Source organism: Monopterus albus, unplaced genomic scaffold, assembly GCF_001952655.1.
Source record: "Monopterus albus unplaced genomic scaffold, M_albus_1.0 scaffold415.1, whole genome shotgun sequence".
Classification (NCBI taxonomy): Eukaryota; Metazoa; Chordata; class Actinopteri; order Synbranchiformes; family Synbranchidae; genus Monopterus; species Monopterus albus.
In genome coordinates this window covers 213,896-225,670 of record NW_018128295.1, presented here as the reverse complement: position 1 = coordinate 225,670, position 11,775 = coordinate 213,896, and the positions used below count along the sequence as shown (strand labels likewise).

The following is an 11,775-nucleotide window of genomic DNA, read 5'->3' as shown; positions in this document are numbered from 1 at the left end:
ATGAATTTCAGAACTGTCAGTACCAGAGCCGTTTCCACAACAGGACTGGACAGTGCTTCAACCTCACCGGAGGCCTCATTTATAAAACTCTGTGTAGGTTTCCATGTGCACAAGTTGCTAACCACTGCAAAGTGAGCAGTGCTCAGAATGTGGTTAGAGCACCTTCAAATGTTGTGGTGGGGGTTTACTTCCATATATACATCACAATCTGATGGAAAGATGGAGGCTGTGTACAAAACAAAACACACCAAGAGGCTGATGGCTGCAGACGCTTCTAGCGAAACAAACAGGACAAACTGTATGCAACTCTAAAATCCACGTTTCTCAGATCACAGCTGATGAGTGCAGGATGAGGCAGAGTGTGTCTGGTTTCAGTGTCAGTTTGTCCAGTGCACTCTGTGCATCGGATGGCACAACACAGTTGTTCCAATGCAAACTAAAGAAATAACCATGAGAATATCAAAGAATTTGTGACTGCAACAATAGTGTGGGAAAAGTGGTACGTTATCTGATTGAAATGCAGGGCAGGCAATATTTTTGGCCATGACTGCACTATTTCATTATGTACTTTATTATTATAAGATTATATACTACAACCCCAAATCAGATAAAGTAGTACAATATGTAAAATCAAAACTGAAAATAGTGATGTGTGAATCATTGGTATCCTGTATCCAGCAGCACATTATTTGACACAGTTTTGTGTTAAAAATAAAAACTCACTTCATTCTGATGCAACACATTCCAAAAAAGGTTGTGACAGTAAAGTGTTTCTCCCACAGTGTGATGTTGCCATTCCTTTTCACAACCCTTAAAAGACATTTAGGGACTGAGGACGCCGAGTGATTAAGTATATCAGGTGTCATTTTGTCCCATTCTTCCTGCAAACACACCCTAAGGTGCGCAACAGTCCTGGGTCTTCATTGATGTACGGTACGCTTAAGGTACTGTAGTTTGCATTTCCAAAAGCGTCACTCATTCCCTATTGGGGTCAGGTCAGTCCAGCACTCACATCCTTTTTCTCCACAGCCTTGGTAAGGTGCAGTATGAGGTTTTGTGTTGTCTTGTTCAAATATACATGGGAAGAGATGTCTTGAAGACATTATGTTGATCCAAAATCTCTCTGTACTTTTCAGCATTAATGGGGCCCATCACAGAAGTGTAAGTGACCTTTGCCAAGGGCACTGACAAGCCCAGACCATGACAGACCCTGGATTTTGGACTTGTTGCTGGTAACAGTCTGGATGGTCCTTTCCATCTGGTCCAGAGCACACAGCCTCAAAAAAAAAAAAAAAAAAAAAAAGACCTTAAGTACCGATTCATCTGACCATAGCGCACATTTCACAAATGCCTCTGAGCTCAAAGCAGTCGACTGTGCTCCAGGACATTGTTGACATAGGGCTTCCTCAGAATTGAAGTTAGCGTTTATTTTGAACACAGAATAAAACTGATGAGGTATCACATCAAATAATGTGCTGCTGGATTGTTTTCAATGTAATACAGGACACAGATGATTTACACATCACTATTTTCTGTTTTAATTTTGACTTTACATACTGTCCCTACTTTATCTGATTTGGGGTTGTATTCTGCAGCCTATAAACTTACTTTCCATTAGCCCACAGTCCTCTACAATGTGTAAGCATTGACAAATACAAAGCTGAAACTGGTGGTCAAAGCAAAACTGAGGTTTTCTGTAAAAAACACAAAGATCCTTGTTCTAATCAAACTTGTCTGAGGTTTACTATAATCCAGGTTAGTTTATAAAACAAGGTGAACAGTATTGTAATGCTCTGAATGATGTACAGTCTCATTTTTACACACTTTCACAGTCTCACAAACATGGACAATGGTAGTTGGGATCCAGAACAGTTTGTATTTCCTATATGCAGCTTTCTACAACAAACACACACAATCTGTCTCATGGCTGCATGCGAATGGCTCCGTCCAGTCTAATGATTTCTCCATTGATCATGGGGTTCTCAGCCAGTGACGTCACCAGGTGGGCAAACTCAGCGGGGTCTCCCAGGCGTGAGGGGAAGGGCACCTGGCGAGCAAGAAATGAGCGGACCTTCTCTGGAAGACTAGCGAGGAGAGGAGTAGCAAAAAGACCTGGAGGGACACACAAAGAATACTGATACAAGCTAAACGCATATTAGCTGCTGAAGAGGCCTGTCATACGCATGCTGCTGTTCTTGTAAGCATGTGTCTGAGGCTGTGTTCACATTACAGGCTGTAATGCTTAATTCCAGTCATTTCAATCAGTGATCAAATCCTAAACATTAAAGACAAAGACACAAAAACTGACATTTGACAAGAGCAAGAACATCAACAAGGACAAACGCCATCCAGGTCCATGATCTGTGGTGAAGACATAGATCATTTCCTCAAGTAGCAATAAAGTAAAGTAAAACTTGTCAAGTCCTGCATTAAAAATCCTACTAGGTAACAAGTACAGAAAAAGAATATATTACAGTACCAAAACTAGAAGTACTTATGCAGAATAATGCCTGCTCTGACTCATCATCATCATCATCATCAGTCACAAGAAAAAGTAATGGCACCGTTTGTAATTTCCTGGTTTGAAATGTGATCTGATCTACATCAAAGTCACAAATATCAACAAGCACAATATTTCTAAGCTGATAAAACTGTCATGATCTTTCATGTATTTATTGAACAGTTACATTATTGAATAATGTGTTTAATACTTGTGTTTGAGGAGGAGCTGGTTCCTCCACTTCTGAAGACAAGTCAGAGGACATAACTCCAAATGGTCTCATACCACAGGTAATGAGTAAGACTACTGAAACATGGTGGTCGCCAACTGAGCAGAGCTGGCTCTTATATGATGCTGCTCAACAATCCAGCTGGACCAGTCTCTGACCTGACCAGGTACAATGCAGATACAAGGCCAGGTTAAGCCCCCACGTATCTGCCCTTTGCCACCCAGTATTTGCTCTTGAGTTAAAGACTGTGTTAGGGGTCTGTCATGGGTCCCAGCACAGCCCGATGTCCACTCTGGGACTCAGTGACAGGTCAGCATTGTGCACTGTTTGTACCATGTGTTGATTGAACCTATCTAGCTAAAACAGTTTTTATCTTCTAAAGGCTTTTAAAAGGCATTTGATAAACACTTTTGTCACTGAACATTAAGCTTTACAAAACACAGACAAACAAAGGAATCAAAGATCAGATTCCACTTATACAGCATCTCTGTATAGAGCACCGTAGGGTTGATGTATTTTTGTAGGTCAACCTGAAGTTAGCATCACCCTGGTTCCCTTGACCAAAAGCCAATGGGATTTTTCTATAGGCTTTTGGATCATTGCAGGCAAACAAAAGTTTTTGATACTTGTTTTGTTCAAAAAGAATCTTTTTTGAAGCCCAAATACAATCGGCAGAAGTAAAAAGCTGTTAGGCTATAAACAAACTACACCACGGTCCCATGACTTCAGCATCACCACGGCTTCCAACTGGTAATTTGATTTAGTGCGTTTACCTCTTCTATAAAACCCTTTCCTCTTCCTGATCTAGCTAGTGATCAAGTCAGTTTGCAAGTGGGTGAGTTAAAAAATAACGAGGCTGTAAAGTCAGACTAGTGAGTAGATGAGTCTCCATGTTCAACATGCTGACGGGTAAAATCCCAGACAGCCTCCGTAGTCTCATTTAGCCACTTGTTAGCAACAGCCTTTTTTTTTTAGACTTGTAAAAGCATTAGAAATCACAAGTGGTATTTACCGACATATTTTATGTTACATATAATAAAATGGGAAAATGTACTGGGCTTGTGTTAACCACAGAATTTATTTAAAGGTATCCAACCAAAAACCCAGGGTTAAGTAAAGGGAAGTGCAAAACTGCTGACTCAGTTCTGGCTTTTGAGGACTCACTACCACATCACTCCCTGGATGTGTAAAAGAAGCTCCTTATAAACCCAGACTCAGATGGTCTGTCAGTAATGTGGACTTGGAGCAGCTCCGGCGTTTCCCTGCTTCCTCTCAAATGCTTACAGAATTGTTACCTGCACAGTGGCTCATTCACTGCATAAACCCCAGCTGTGGATTAAACAAACAAGCTACACTACCAAAGGTTTATACACACTTACCCCATTGATAATATGTGTAATATATATTAATGTGCTCCAGAGGTGTTAGTAGGTGGATTTCATTAACTTCAGTCGGTCTCACTGTTTCCCTGTTTCCAGTCAAAGGTACACTGGTGCCTATAGCTTCATATTTACTGTCCAGACATGAGAATGAAAAGTAATTCTACCAACCTGGTGCTATGGTGATGACCCTAATGCCCATTGGTGCCAGATCTCTTGCAATGGGGAGGGTCATTCCAACAATGCCACCTTTAGAAGCTGAATATGCAGCCTGGCCAACCTTGAGACAAATGGAAATGGGGGAATGGATGAACAGAATAACCACTTGGCTCACTGTTGCTTTTAATGTTTTCATTTACTTGAGGTTACCTGCCCATCAAATGCTGCCACACTGGCAGTGTTAATGATGCAGCCTCTGTGTCCGTCTGCATCGGGCTCATTCTTTCCCATCTCACCCACAGCAAGGCGAATCACATTAAAGGTTCCTGCGATGTTCACCTGCAGTACACAAAGTCACATAAGTGTCTGATGAGCTGTGACTGCTATTTCTCCTTCCTTCTTTTGGTACGTGTATGTGTCTGCCTGTCCCATCTTACATTGATAACACGCTGAAAGTCCTCCAGGCTGTGAGGGGTGTCCTTCTTAAAATTATAGGTTTTAACAGCCACAGCGATGCCGGCACAATTAACCGCCAGGTCCAACTTCCCAAACTTCTCTCTGGCCAGGGACACGGCTGACTGGACGTCTGCCTGTGATGTCACCTAGAAAACCACAACCGGTGTATCCTGGGTGAGAAGACAGATGTAACAAATGCAAATGTAGAGATACACGCTGAACATCCAAACATTTGGGTTCATTTTGAATGTAATCCAGGTAATGACAGTGCTGGGTGGTGTGTGAGTGCCATCTACTGGGCTGAGGAGGTACTACAAGTCCAGTCAGAGCAGCAATATTGCATCTGCAACTCTCCCAGACCTGCATCAGTGCTTTATTTAGTTACTGCCAATACAAACCAAAGTACTGCTCCTGCTTCACTTTAAAAGGATATAACTGGCAAAACACAGGGTGACTTTTACTGGGGGAAAAAAAAAAAACATCAATTTGTCACCAGGGTTAGCAACAATCCCAGTGGTTCATGAAAAGTGCGTCTTTAAAACAAGACAATGCTCATTTTTGCCCATTTGTTTTGTCAGTGAGCCAATGTGAAATAGAACAGGGAGTAATGGAACAGCCACAGTGAGCTCAGATGAAAAGCTGAAGGCAACAGACTGCACACATTCAACTCCTTCAGCAAGGTAACTGCTCCTTTTATTGTGTCCAGCTGCTTGTTGGAAACCCACCTGCATGCTGTATTTGTCCATAGCATGATGGGAAAATGGCCAATTACTGACTGACTTCCTTGGTTAAAAAAAAAAAGGAGTTGGTTTTGCTGCACTGTAAACAGTTACACCAATTGTCCTGTTCTGACAAAGTACAGTGCCTTGCGAAAGTATTCGGCCCCCTTGAACTTTGCGACCTTTTGCCACATTTCAGGCTTCAAACATAAAGATATAAAACTGTAATTTTTTGTGAAGAATCAACAACAAGTGGGACACAATCATGAAGTGGAATGAAATTTATTGGATATTTCAAACTTTTTTAACAAATAAAAAACTGAATAATTGGGCGTGCAAAATTATTCAGCCCCTTTACTTTCAGTGCAGCAAACTCTCTCCAGAAGTTCAGTGAGGATCTCTGAATGATCCAATGTTGACCTAAATGACTAATGATGATAAATAGAATCCACCTGTGTGTAATCAAGTCTCCGTATAAATGCACCTGCACTGTGATAGTCTCAGAGGTCCGTTTAAAGTGCAGAGAGCATCATGAAGAACAAGGAACACACCAGGCAGGTCCGAGATACTGTTGTGGAGAAGTTTAAAGCCGGATTTGGATACAAAAAGATTTCCCAAGCTTTAAACATCCCAAGGAGCACTGTGCAAGCGATAATATTGAAATGGAAGGAGTATCAGACCACTGCAAATCTACCAAGACCTGGCCGTCCCTCTAAACTTTCAGCTCATACAAGGAGAAGACTGATCAGAGATGCAGCCAAGAGGCCCATGATCACTCTGGATGAACTGCAGAGATCTACAGCTGAGGTGGGAGACTCTGTCCATAGGACAACAATCAGTCGTATACTGCACAAATCTGGCCTTTATGGAAGAGTGGCAAGAAGAAAGCCATTTCTTAAAGATATCCATAAAAAGTGTCGTTTAAAGTTTGCCACAAGCCACCTGGGAGACACACCAAACATGTGGAAGAAGGTGCTCTGGTCAGATGAAACCAAAATCGAACTTTTTGGCAACAATGCAAAACGTTATGTTTGGCGTAAAAGCAACACAGCTCATCACCCTGAACACACCATCCCCACTGTCAAACATGGTGGTGGCAGCATCGTGGTTTGGGCCTGCTTTTCTTCAGCAGGGACCGGGAAGATGGTTAAAATTGATGGGAAGATGGATGGAGCCAAATACAGGACCATTCTGGAAGGAAACCTGATGGAGTCTGCAAAAGACCTGAGACTGGGACGGAGATTTGTCTTCCAACAAGGCAATGATCCAAAACATAAAGCAAAATCTACAATGGAATGGTTCACAAATAAACATATCCAGGTGTTAGAATGGCCAAGTCAAAGTCCAGACCTGAATCCAATCGAGAATCTGTGGAAAGAACTGAAAACTGCTGTTCACAAATGCTCTCCATCCAACCTCACTGAGCTTGAGCTGTTTTGCAAGGAGGAATGGGCAAAAATTTCCGTCTCTCGATGTGCAAAACTGATAGAGACATACCCCAAGCGACTTACAGCTGTAATCGCAGCAAAAGGTGGCGCTACAAAGTATTAACTTAAGGGGGCTGAATAATTTTGCACGCCCAATTTTTCAGTTTTTTTATTTGTTAAAAAAGTTTGACATATCCAATAAATTTCGTTCCACTTCATGATTGTGTCCCACTTGTTGTTGATTCTTCACAAAAAATTACAGTTTTATATCTTTATGTTTGAAGCCTGAAATGTGGCAAAAGGTCGCAAAGTTCAAGGGGGCCGAATACTTTCGCAAGGCACTGTAGCTGCTCGGTGAATGTTTACATCTTGGAGTTATCATAGTAATCACAGGCATCACCAAATCAACAGAAATCTGAAAAATTCATAAGTTTAAAGTCATAACAGGCCCTTGTATTGGAGAGAGGGACTGTCTGTGTCCGAAACCGCATACTGTGACAGTACGTACTGAAAGAGATGAAGTACCTACTTACTGACCGTTAAAACAGTAGGTACTGTATAGTATGAAGCCTGGTAGTATGAATGAGATTCGGACGTACTACATCCGCCATGTTGATACATCACGTGACATACGTTTTCATAGCAGCGTCTTCTTTGTTGGATAACTCCTCTCCCGGGGCATCATGGGATAGTGAAGTGTCCATCGTATGCACACTGCAAAATCCAGCCGGAAGCAGTAGGTCATCCGGGTACTTTTCGCCTACTGTTTTTGGAATACTACGAATCCGGACATACTACTCGCCTCGCCTACTATACAGTATGGTAGTAGGCGGTTTCGGACGCAGCCAGGGAGTCTTCAACACGTTGATATCATGCAGGCTTCAACGGGCTACGTGCAGCTGCACCACCACTGCACTAACAAACCCACAGCCTCTGAAACCCTCTGACACCAGGGTATACCTGAGAAACCACAGACTGAATGACTTCAGTACCAACAGGATGAAGAGGCAACAGTCTGGGTTAATTAAGCAAAGTATCGAAGACAAGAAAAGGAGCGGGGTTAGTACCAGTGTGGCCTGGAATTGCTGAATTCTGTCAGTTTTTCACCTGGATATACAGAGAATGCCCTGGCTAAAGACAAGATGGCAGATGGCAACCCAGAATGGTGCACCGTCAACCTTGGATAGGAGCTGTTAAAGTTCTGTTGCGGTCAGGGTTATTCCTAATCCCAACCCTGACTTGTGAATAACTTCGGGACTAATATTGACATTCGACAACTTTTTGTCGAGGTCAGCAGTCCGCCATCTTGTGTGCAGCCAGGTTCTTCTATTCGTGCATGTAGATTTTGGATGAGTGAATGCGTCTAAGTCTGTCATGTCTGGTGAGTTTTGGACTCACGTCTGCAGGAGCAAAGGCGCAACGGTCTCCCAGGCTGGCGGCCAGAGCCTGTCCCTCCGAGGACGGCAAGTCCAGGATCACAGCAGACGCTCCGCTTTGCACCAGCCGCTCCACGGTGGCCCGGCCCAAACCAGATGCCCCGCCCGTCACCAGGCCTACCATACCCTTCACAATGCAATACACACACGAAAAAAGGACAAACAAAACATGGGTGACAAAGAACTCAGCACTCGTCTGATTAATGCGGAGGCATGTGGCACATCGTTTCTTAACTTCATGACATAAAAAGTAACGTTGCAATAGCTTAAAATGGAAATGGAGATGCAGACAACCCAATCCATCAATGGTTCGACCTTTAAAATTGTGCAAAAATACCGCATAAGACTCAAATGTCAGTGTATCCCAGAGTGGACAGGTTAGCAAACACACAACCGAGGACGGCCAGTGGACCTCCCACATGTCATCTGAACAATGAACGCTCTGGCCTACAGATAAGTCAAGCTAGCAGAAATAAAACGCACATCACGAGTATCCCAGTCTTACACATCACATTTTCTCAGATTACACAAGATAAAACAGGACAGTGTGACGGGCCGATAGATCTTTATTTCCTATGCTCACCTTGACACACCGAATGTTCGCCATATTTATCCGGTGTTGACGTCACATCAAAGATCGTCTATTTGACAGAGGAGAGAAGTGAGCCACTGCTTCTTCATTTTGGTTTGCAACGGAGGTTGGCAGCCAGCGTATTCGATGCATTACCTGCACATTTTGCTTCGGAAAGTGGACCAAACCAGACCCACTTAATTTTGTCACAGAAAGTTTTGACGAAGAATATTTTAGACCACCTAATTTTCACGACAAAAAAACCCTGAAACAAAATACATTTTTTTTATAAACGACCGCTATAACTAAACGCATCACATTTCTGGTCAACGAATTAAAACGAAATTATAGCCGGATGAAGTTGTGTAAAACAATGGTATGTTTTACGATTGAGTGGTATTATAAATACAGTCGATAGTGAGAGAACTCGCGTTATTTCTCCGTTCTTTGGTCACATAAGCTCCACCTTCACGGCTGTGAGCTGACCAACCGGTGAGAATTTAGGGGAACGCCCCCTCTGGGTATTTCCTGATTAACAGAATGAATAGGGCTAAAGTCCAATCACTCCAGCGCTGCAGCTCCTGTAAGAGGTCAGCTAAGGTAATCCCCTGATGCAACAGGAGGTTTAATGTGTCAAGTTTACTGGACAAATACGGAAGAGTTTATACTAATATTTATAATACTATAATGTAGTTGTATCTTGTTGTATTTATTGGTTTTGTTTGTGGTTATTGGTTCCTCTAGTAAATACTAGTAAGTGGAGGCTGCTGTATTGCCAGATACTGAATGACAATGTGGTATAACAACTATAATGTCTTTAAATAAGAAGTTATATTGCTGACAAATACAGTGTATCAGTAAACACTTAGAACAGAATATGTTATAAACCATTTGCTAAATATTTTATATACTGCTTGTATGCTGAACAGGTAAATGTAATAATTTCCTCATTAAATATGACTTAAAGGGTTAATTATCAAAATAGTTGTAGATTCACTTTCATCATCTTAGTTTGAAAAATAAATCAGTACACACTTTCTACAAGTAGGTATCTACTGTATTTATTAGCAGACTGAAGAACTACAAAAAGTGAAGTGATGTACATGTCTGAAGACAGTGCAGAAGCTGTAACACAGTGCATCATGCTGCCACATTGTGGAAGGCATTAAGTTATATAGATGTATCTTCAAAATAGGGGCTGCACTATCCCACCAACACAACATACTACCTCACCACAGTACAGCTACAATCACATATGCCTTGACACACCATTAACATAGGAGGCAGTATTAACGAGGGGAAAAACATATAATTGTGAACAATTTGGGCAAATTACACATTCTGTAGATTTTAAAAATGAATTTAACTCCAGACATCAAATTGGGCCTTTGTCAGATGTTAAACCTTTTATTTCATGAACTTAAGAAACAAAAAACTAATTTTGTAAACATTTGACATCCTACTAGACCAATACTTACTGTAGTTTCCCCCACTTTACCAATTCTGCTTTGCTTGTGTGGCAGCCAGTGGCATAGGAAATGCAAATACATACAGAGGGGAGAATGGAGTCCAGTGAATGTCAGCTAATTCTGGATGCAGATGTCCTGGAGTCAGTGAAAAGAAGCACACCTCTACAACAGGACCACCATCCAATGCAGAAGCCAAAATCCACTATGAACTACCAGAAATACAACAGGACAGCAAGACAGTCTACTCAGCAAAGTCAATACAATGTACAGTATTATGCAAAGGTTTTAGGCACTTTAGATGTTCAGATTTTTAATCCATCACACATCATCATCAGGGAGCCATCTGCATTCTGCAGCAGGACTCCAAACACAGCCAGTCATGTAGAATGGTGTTCAGAGACCAGACGTGGTCTGGCCCTTACATCACATGAGACAGAAGACATCAAAATATACTCAATCTAAAGAAGAATTGTAGTAGGTTCTCCAAGATGCTAGAACACTCAACCTGACTAGTACCTGGAAAAACTGACCAAGTGTAGCAAGGAGAACTGATGTTGTTGGTGGTCACACCTAAATACATTTTTTCTGCAGCTGTTCTGAACTTAAAAAAAAAAAACTATTCATGGCATTATCTTTGAAAACATTTACACTTTATTTTTCATGCCAAACGTTTTGCGCAGAACTGTACATGTATTTTTTCAGCACTGTTGGTTGCCAACAACAAGGCTTCAGTCACCATGGTAACGGGATGTGGCTCCTCATGTAAGTGATGGTTTGGTTGCTGTGAGAAAGACAGTAGGCTGTATAGTTATCTCCCAGATCTGTTGTGATCCTAAAACTATACAAACTACTACCTCATCCCACAGCTCCCTCCTCCTCCTCTGAAGTCCACATCAGTGACATCTTTAATCGTCTGGATTAAAACCTTACTCCACAACAAAGATTCAAGGTTTCCTTGTTCTCTTGTGACTTTGCAGTGCAACATATCTATCAGGGTCTGGAGTGAAACTTTAATACGTGAGAAAACAGAGGAAGTGACCAGTCCAGAGAATGATGTAGCCTATTTCTCAGAGGCTCCCTGTCCCCGAGGAGCATCTCCGATGCCAAACGAGTACCTGTGGAACAAGGAAAACATGTTATGATGAGCAGGACACGATAGACTAGCTTTTAGGCAAACACATATCAGACATACGTTACGCAGCAGAAATTAATAAACTGCGAATATTTTCTGCTTATACCTTAGATCCGTGAAGCTAATAGGTTATCATCTCAGCCATTCAGGCTAGTTAGCGTTTTGGTTTTGTTGACATTAAGGCGATAGCTACATGAATAATACTATCAGCAGGTGATGTAATAACGTTATAGTTTAGCCTTGAACAGCAGTAGCAGCACCAGGCTGCCTTGGAAGTCAGCTAACCAGCTAGCCAACA

At 41.9% G+C, this 11,775-nt stretch overlaps 1 protein-coding gene across 4 annotated transcripts; it reads right to left on the bottom strand.

Moving 5' to 3' along the window:
- Nucleotides 1–1,721: 1,721 nt before the first annotated feature.
- hsd17b10 (hydroxysteroid (17-beta) dehydrogenase 10) lies at nucleotides 1,722–8,993 on the bottom strand. Of its 4 annotated transcripts, none has more exons than XM_020586603.1 (6): nucleotides 8,889–8,993; nucleotides 8,268–8,432; nucleotides 4,705–4,869; nucleotides 4,478–4,606; nucleotides 4,280–4,388; nucleotides 1,722–2,112 (listed from the first exon to the last, which is right to left on the bottom strand). In XM_020586603.1, the coding sequence occupies exons 1-6, from the start codon at nucleotides 8,910–8,912 to the stop codon at nucleotides 1,922–1,924; spliced, it is 783 nt and encodes a 260-aa protein (XP_020442259.1). In that variant the 5' UTR covers nucleotides 8,913–8,993; the 3' UTR covers nucleotides 1,722–1,921. The 4 variants fall into 4 exon arrangements, with proteins under 4 accessions (XP_020442259.1, XP_020442260.1, XP_020442258.1 ...); XM_020586604.1 differs by lacking the exon at nucleotides 8,889–8,993 and adding an exon at nucleotides 8,789–8,876; XM_020586602.1 differs by lacking the exon at nucleotides 8,889–8,993 and adding an exon at nucleotides 8,697–8,785.
- Nucleotides 8,994–11,775: the final 2,782 nt, after the last annotated feature.

What these genes read in the sequence shown, in the direction of transcription:
- hsd17b10 (XM_020586601.1), bottom strand. Translation starts at nt 8,726, where the DNA reads ATGTGGGAGGTCCACTGGCCGTCCTCGGTTGTGTGTTTGCTAACCTGT. An exon ending in TGACATTTGAGTCTTATGCG is followed by an intron (nt 8,433 to 8,642) that starts GTATTTTTGCAC and finishes TGCATTGTGAAG; the next exon opens with GGTATGGTAGGCCTGGTGAC. An exon ending in GCGCCTTTGCTCCTGCAGAC is followed by an intron (nt 4,870 to 8,267) that starts GTGAGTCCAAAA and finishes GTGGTTTTCTAG; the next exon opens with GTGACATCACAGGCAGACGT.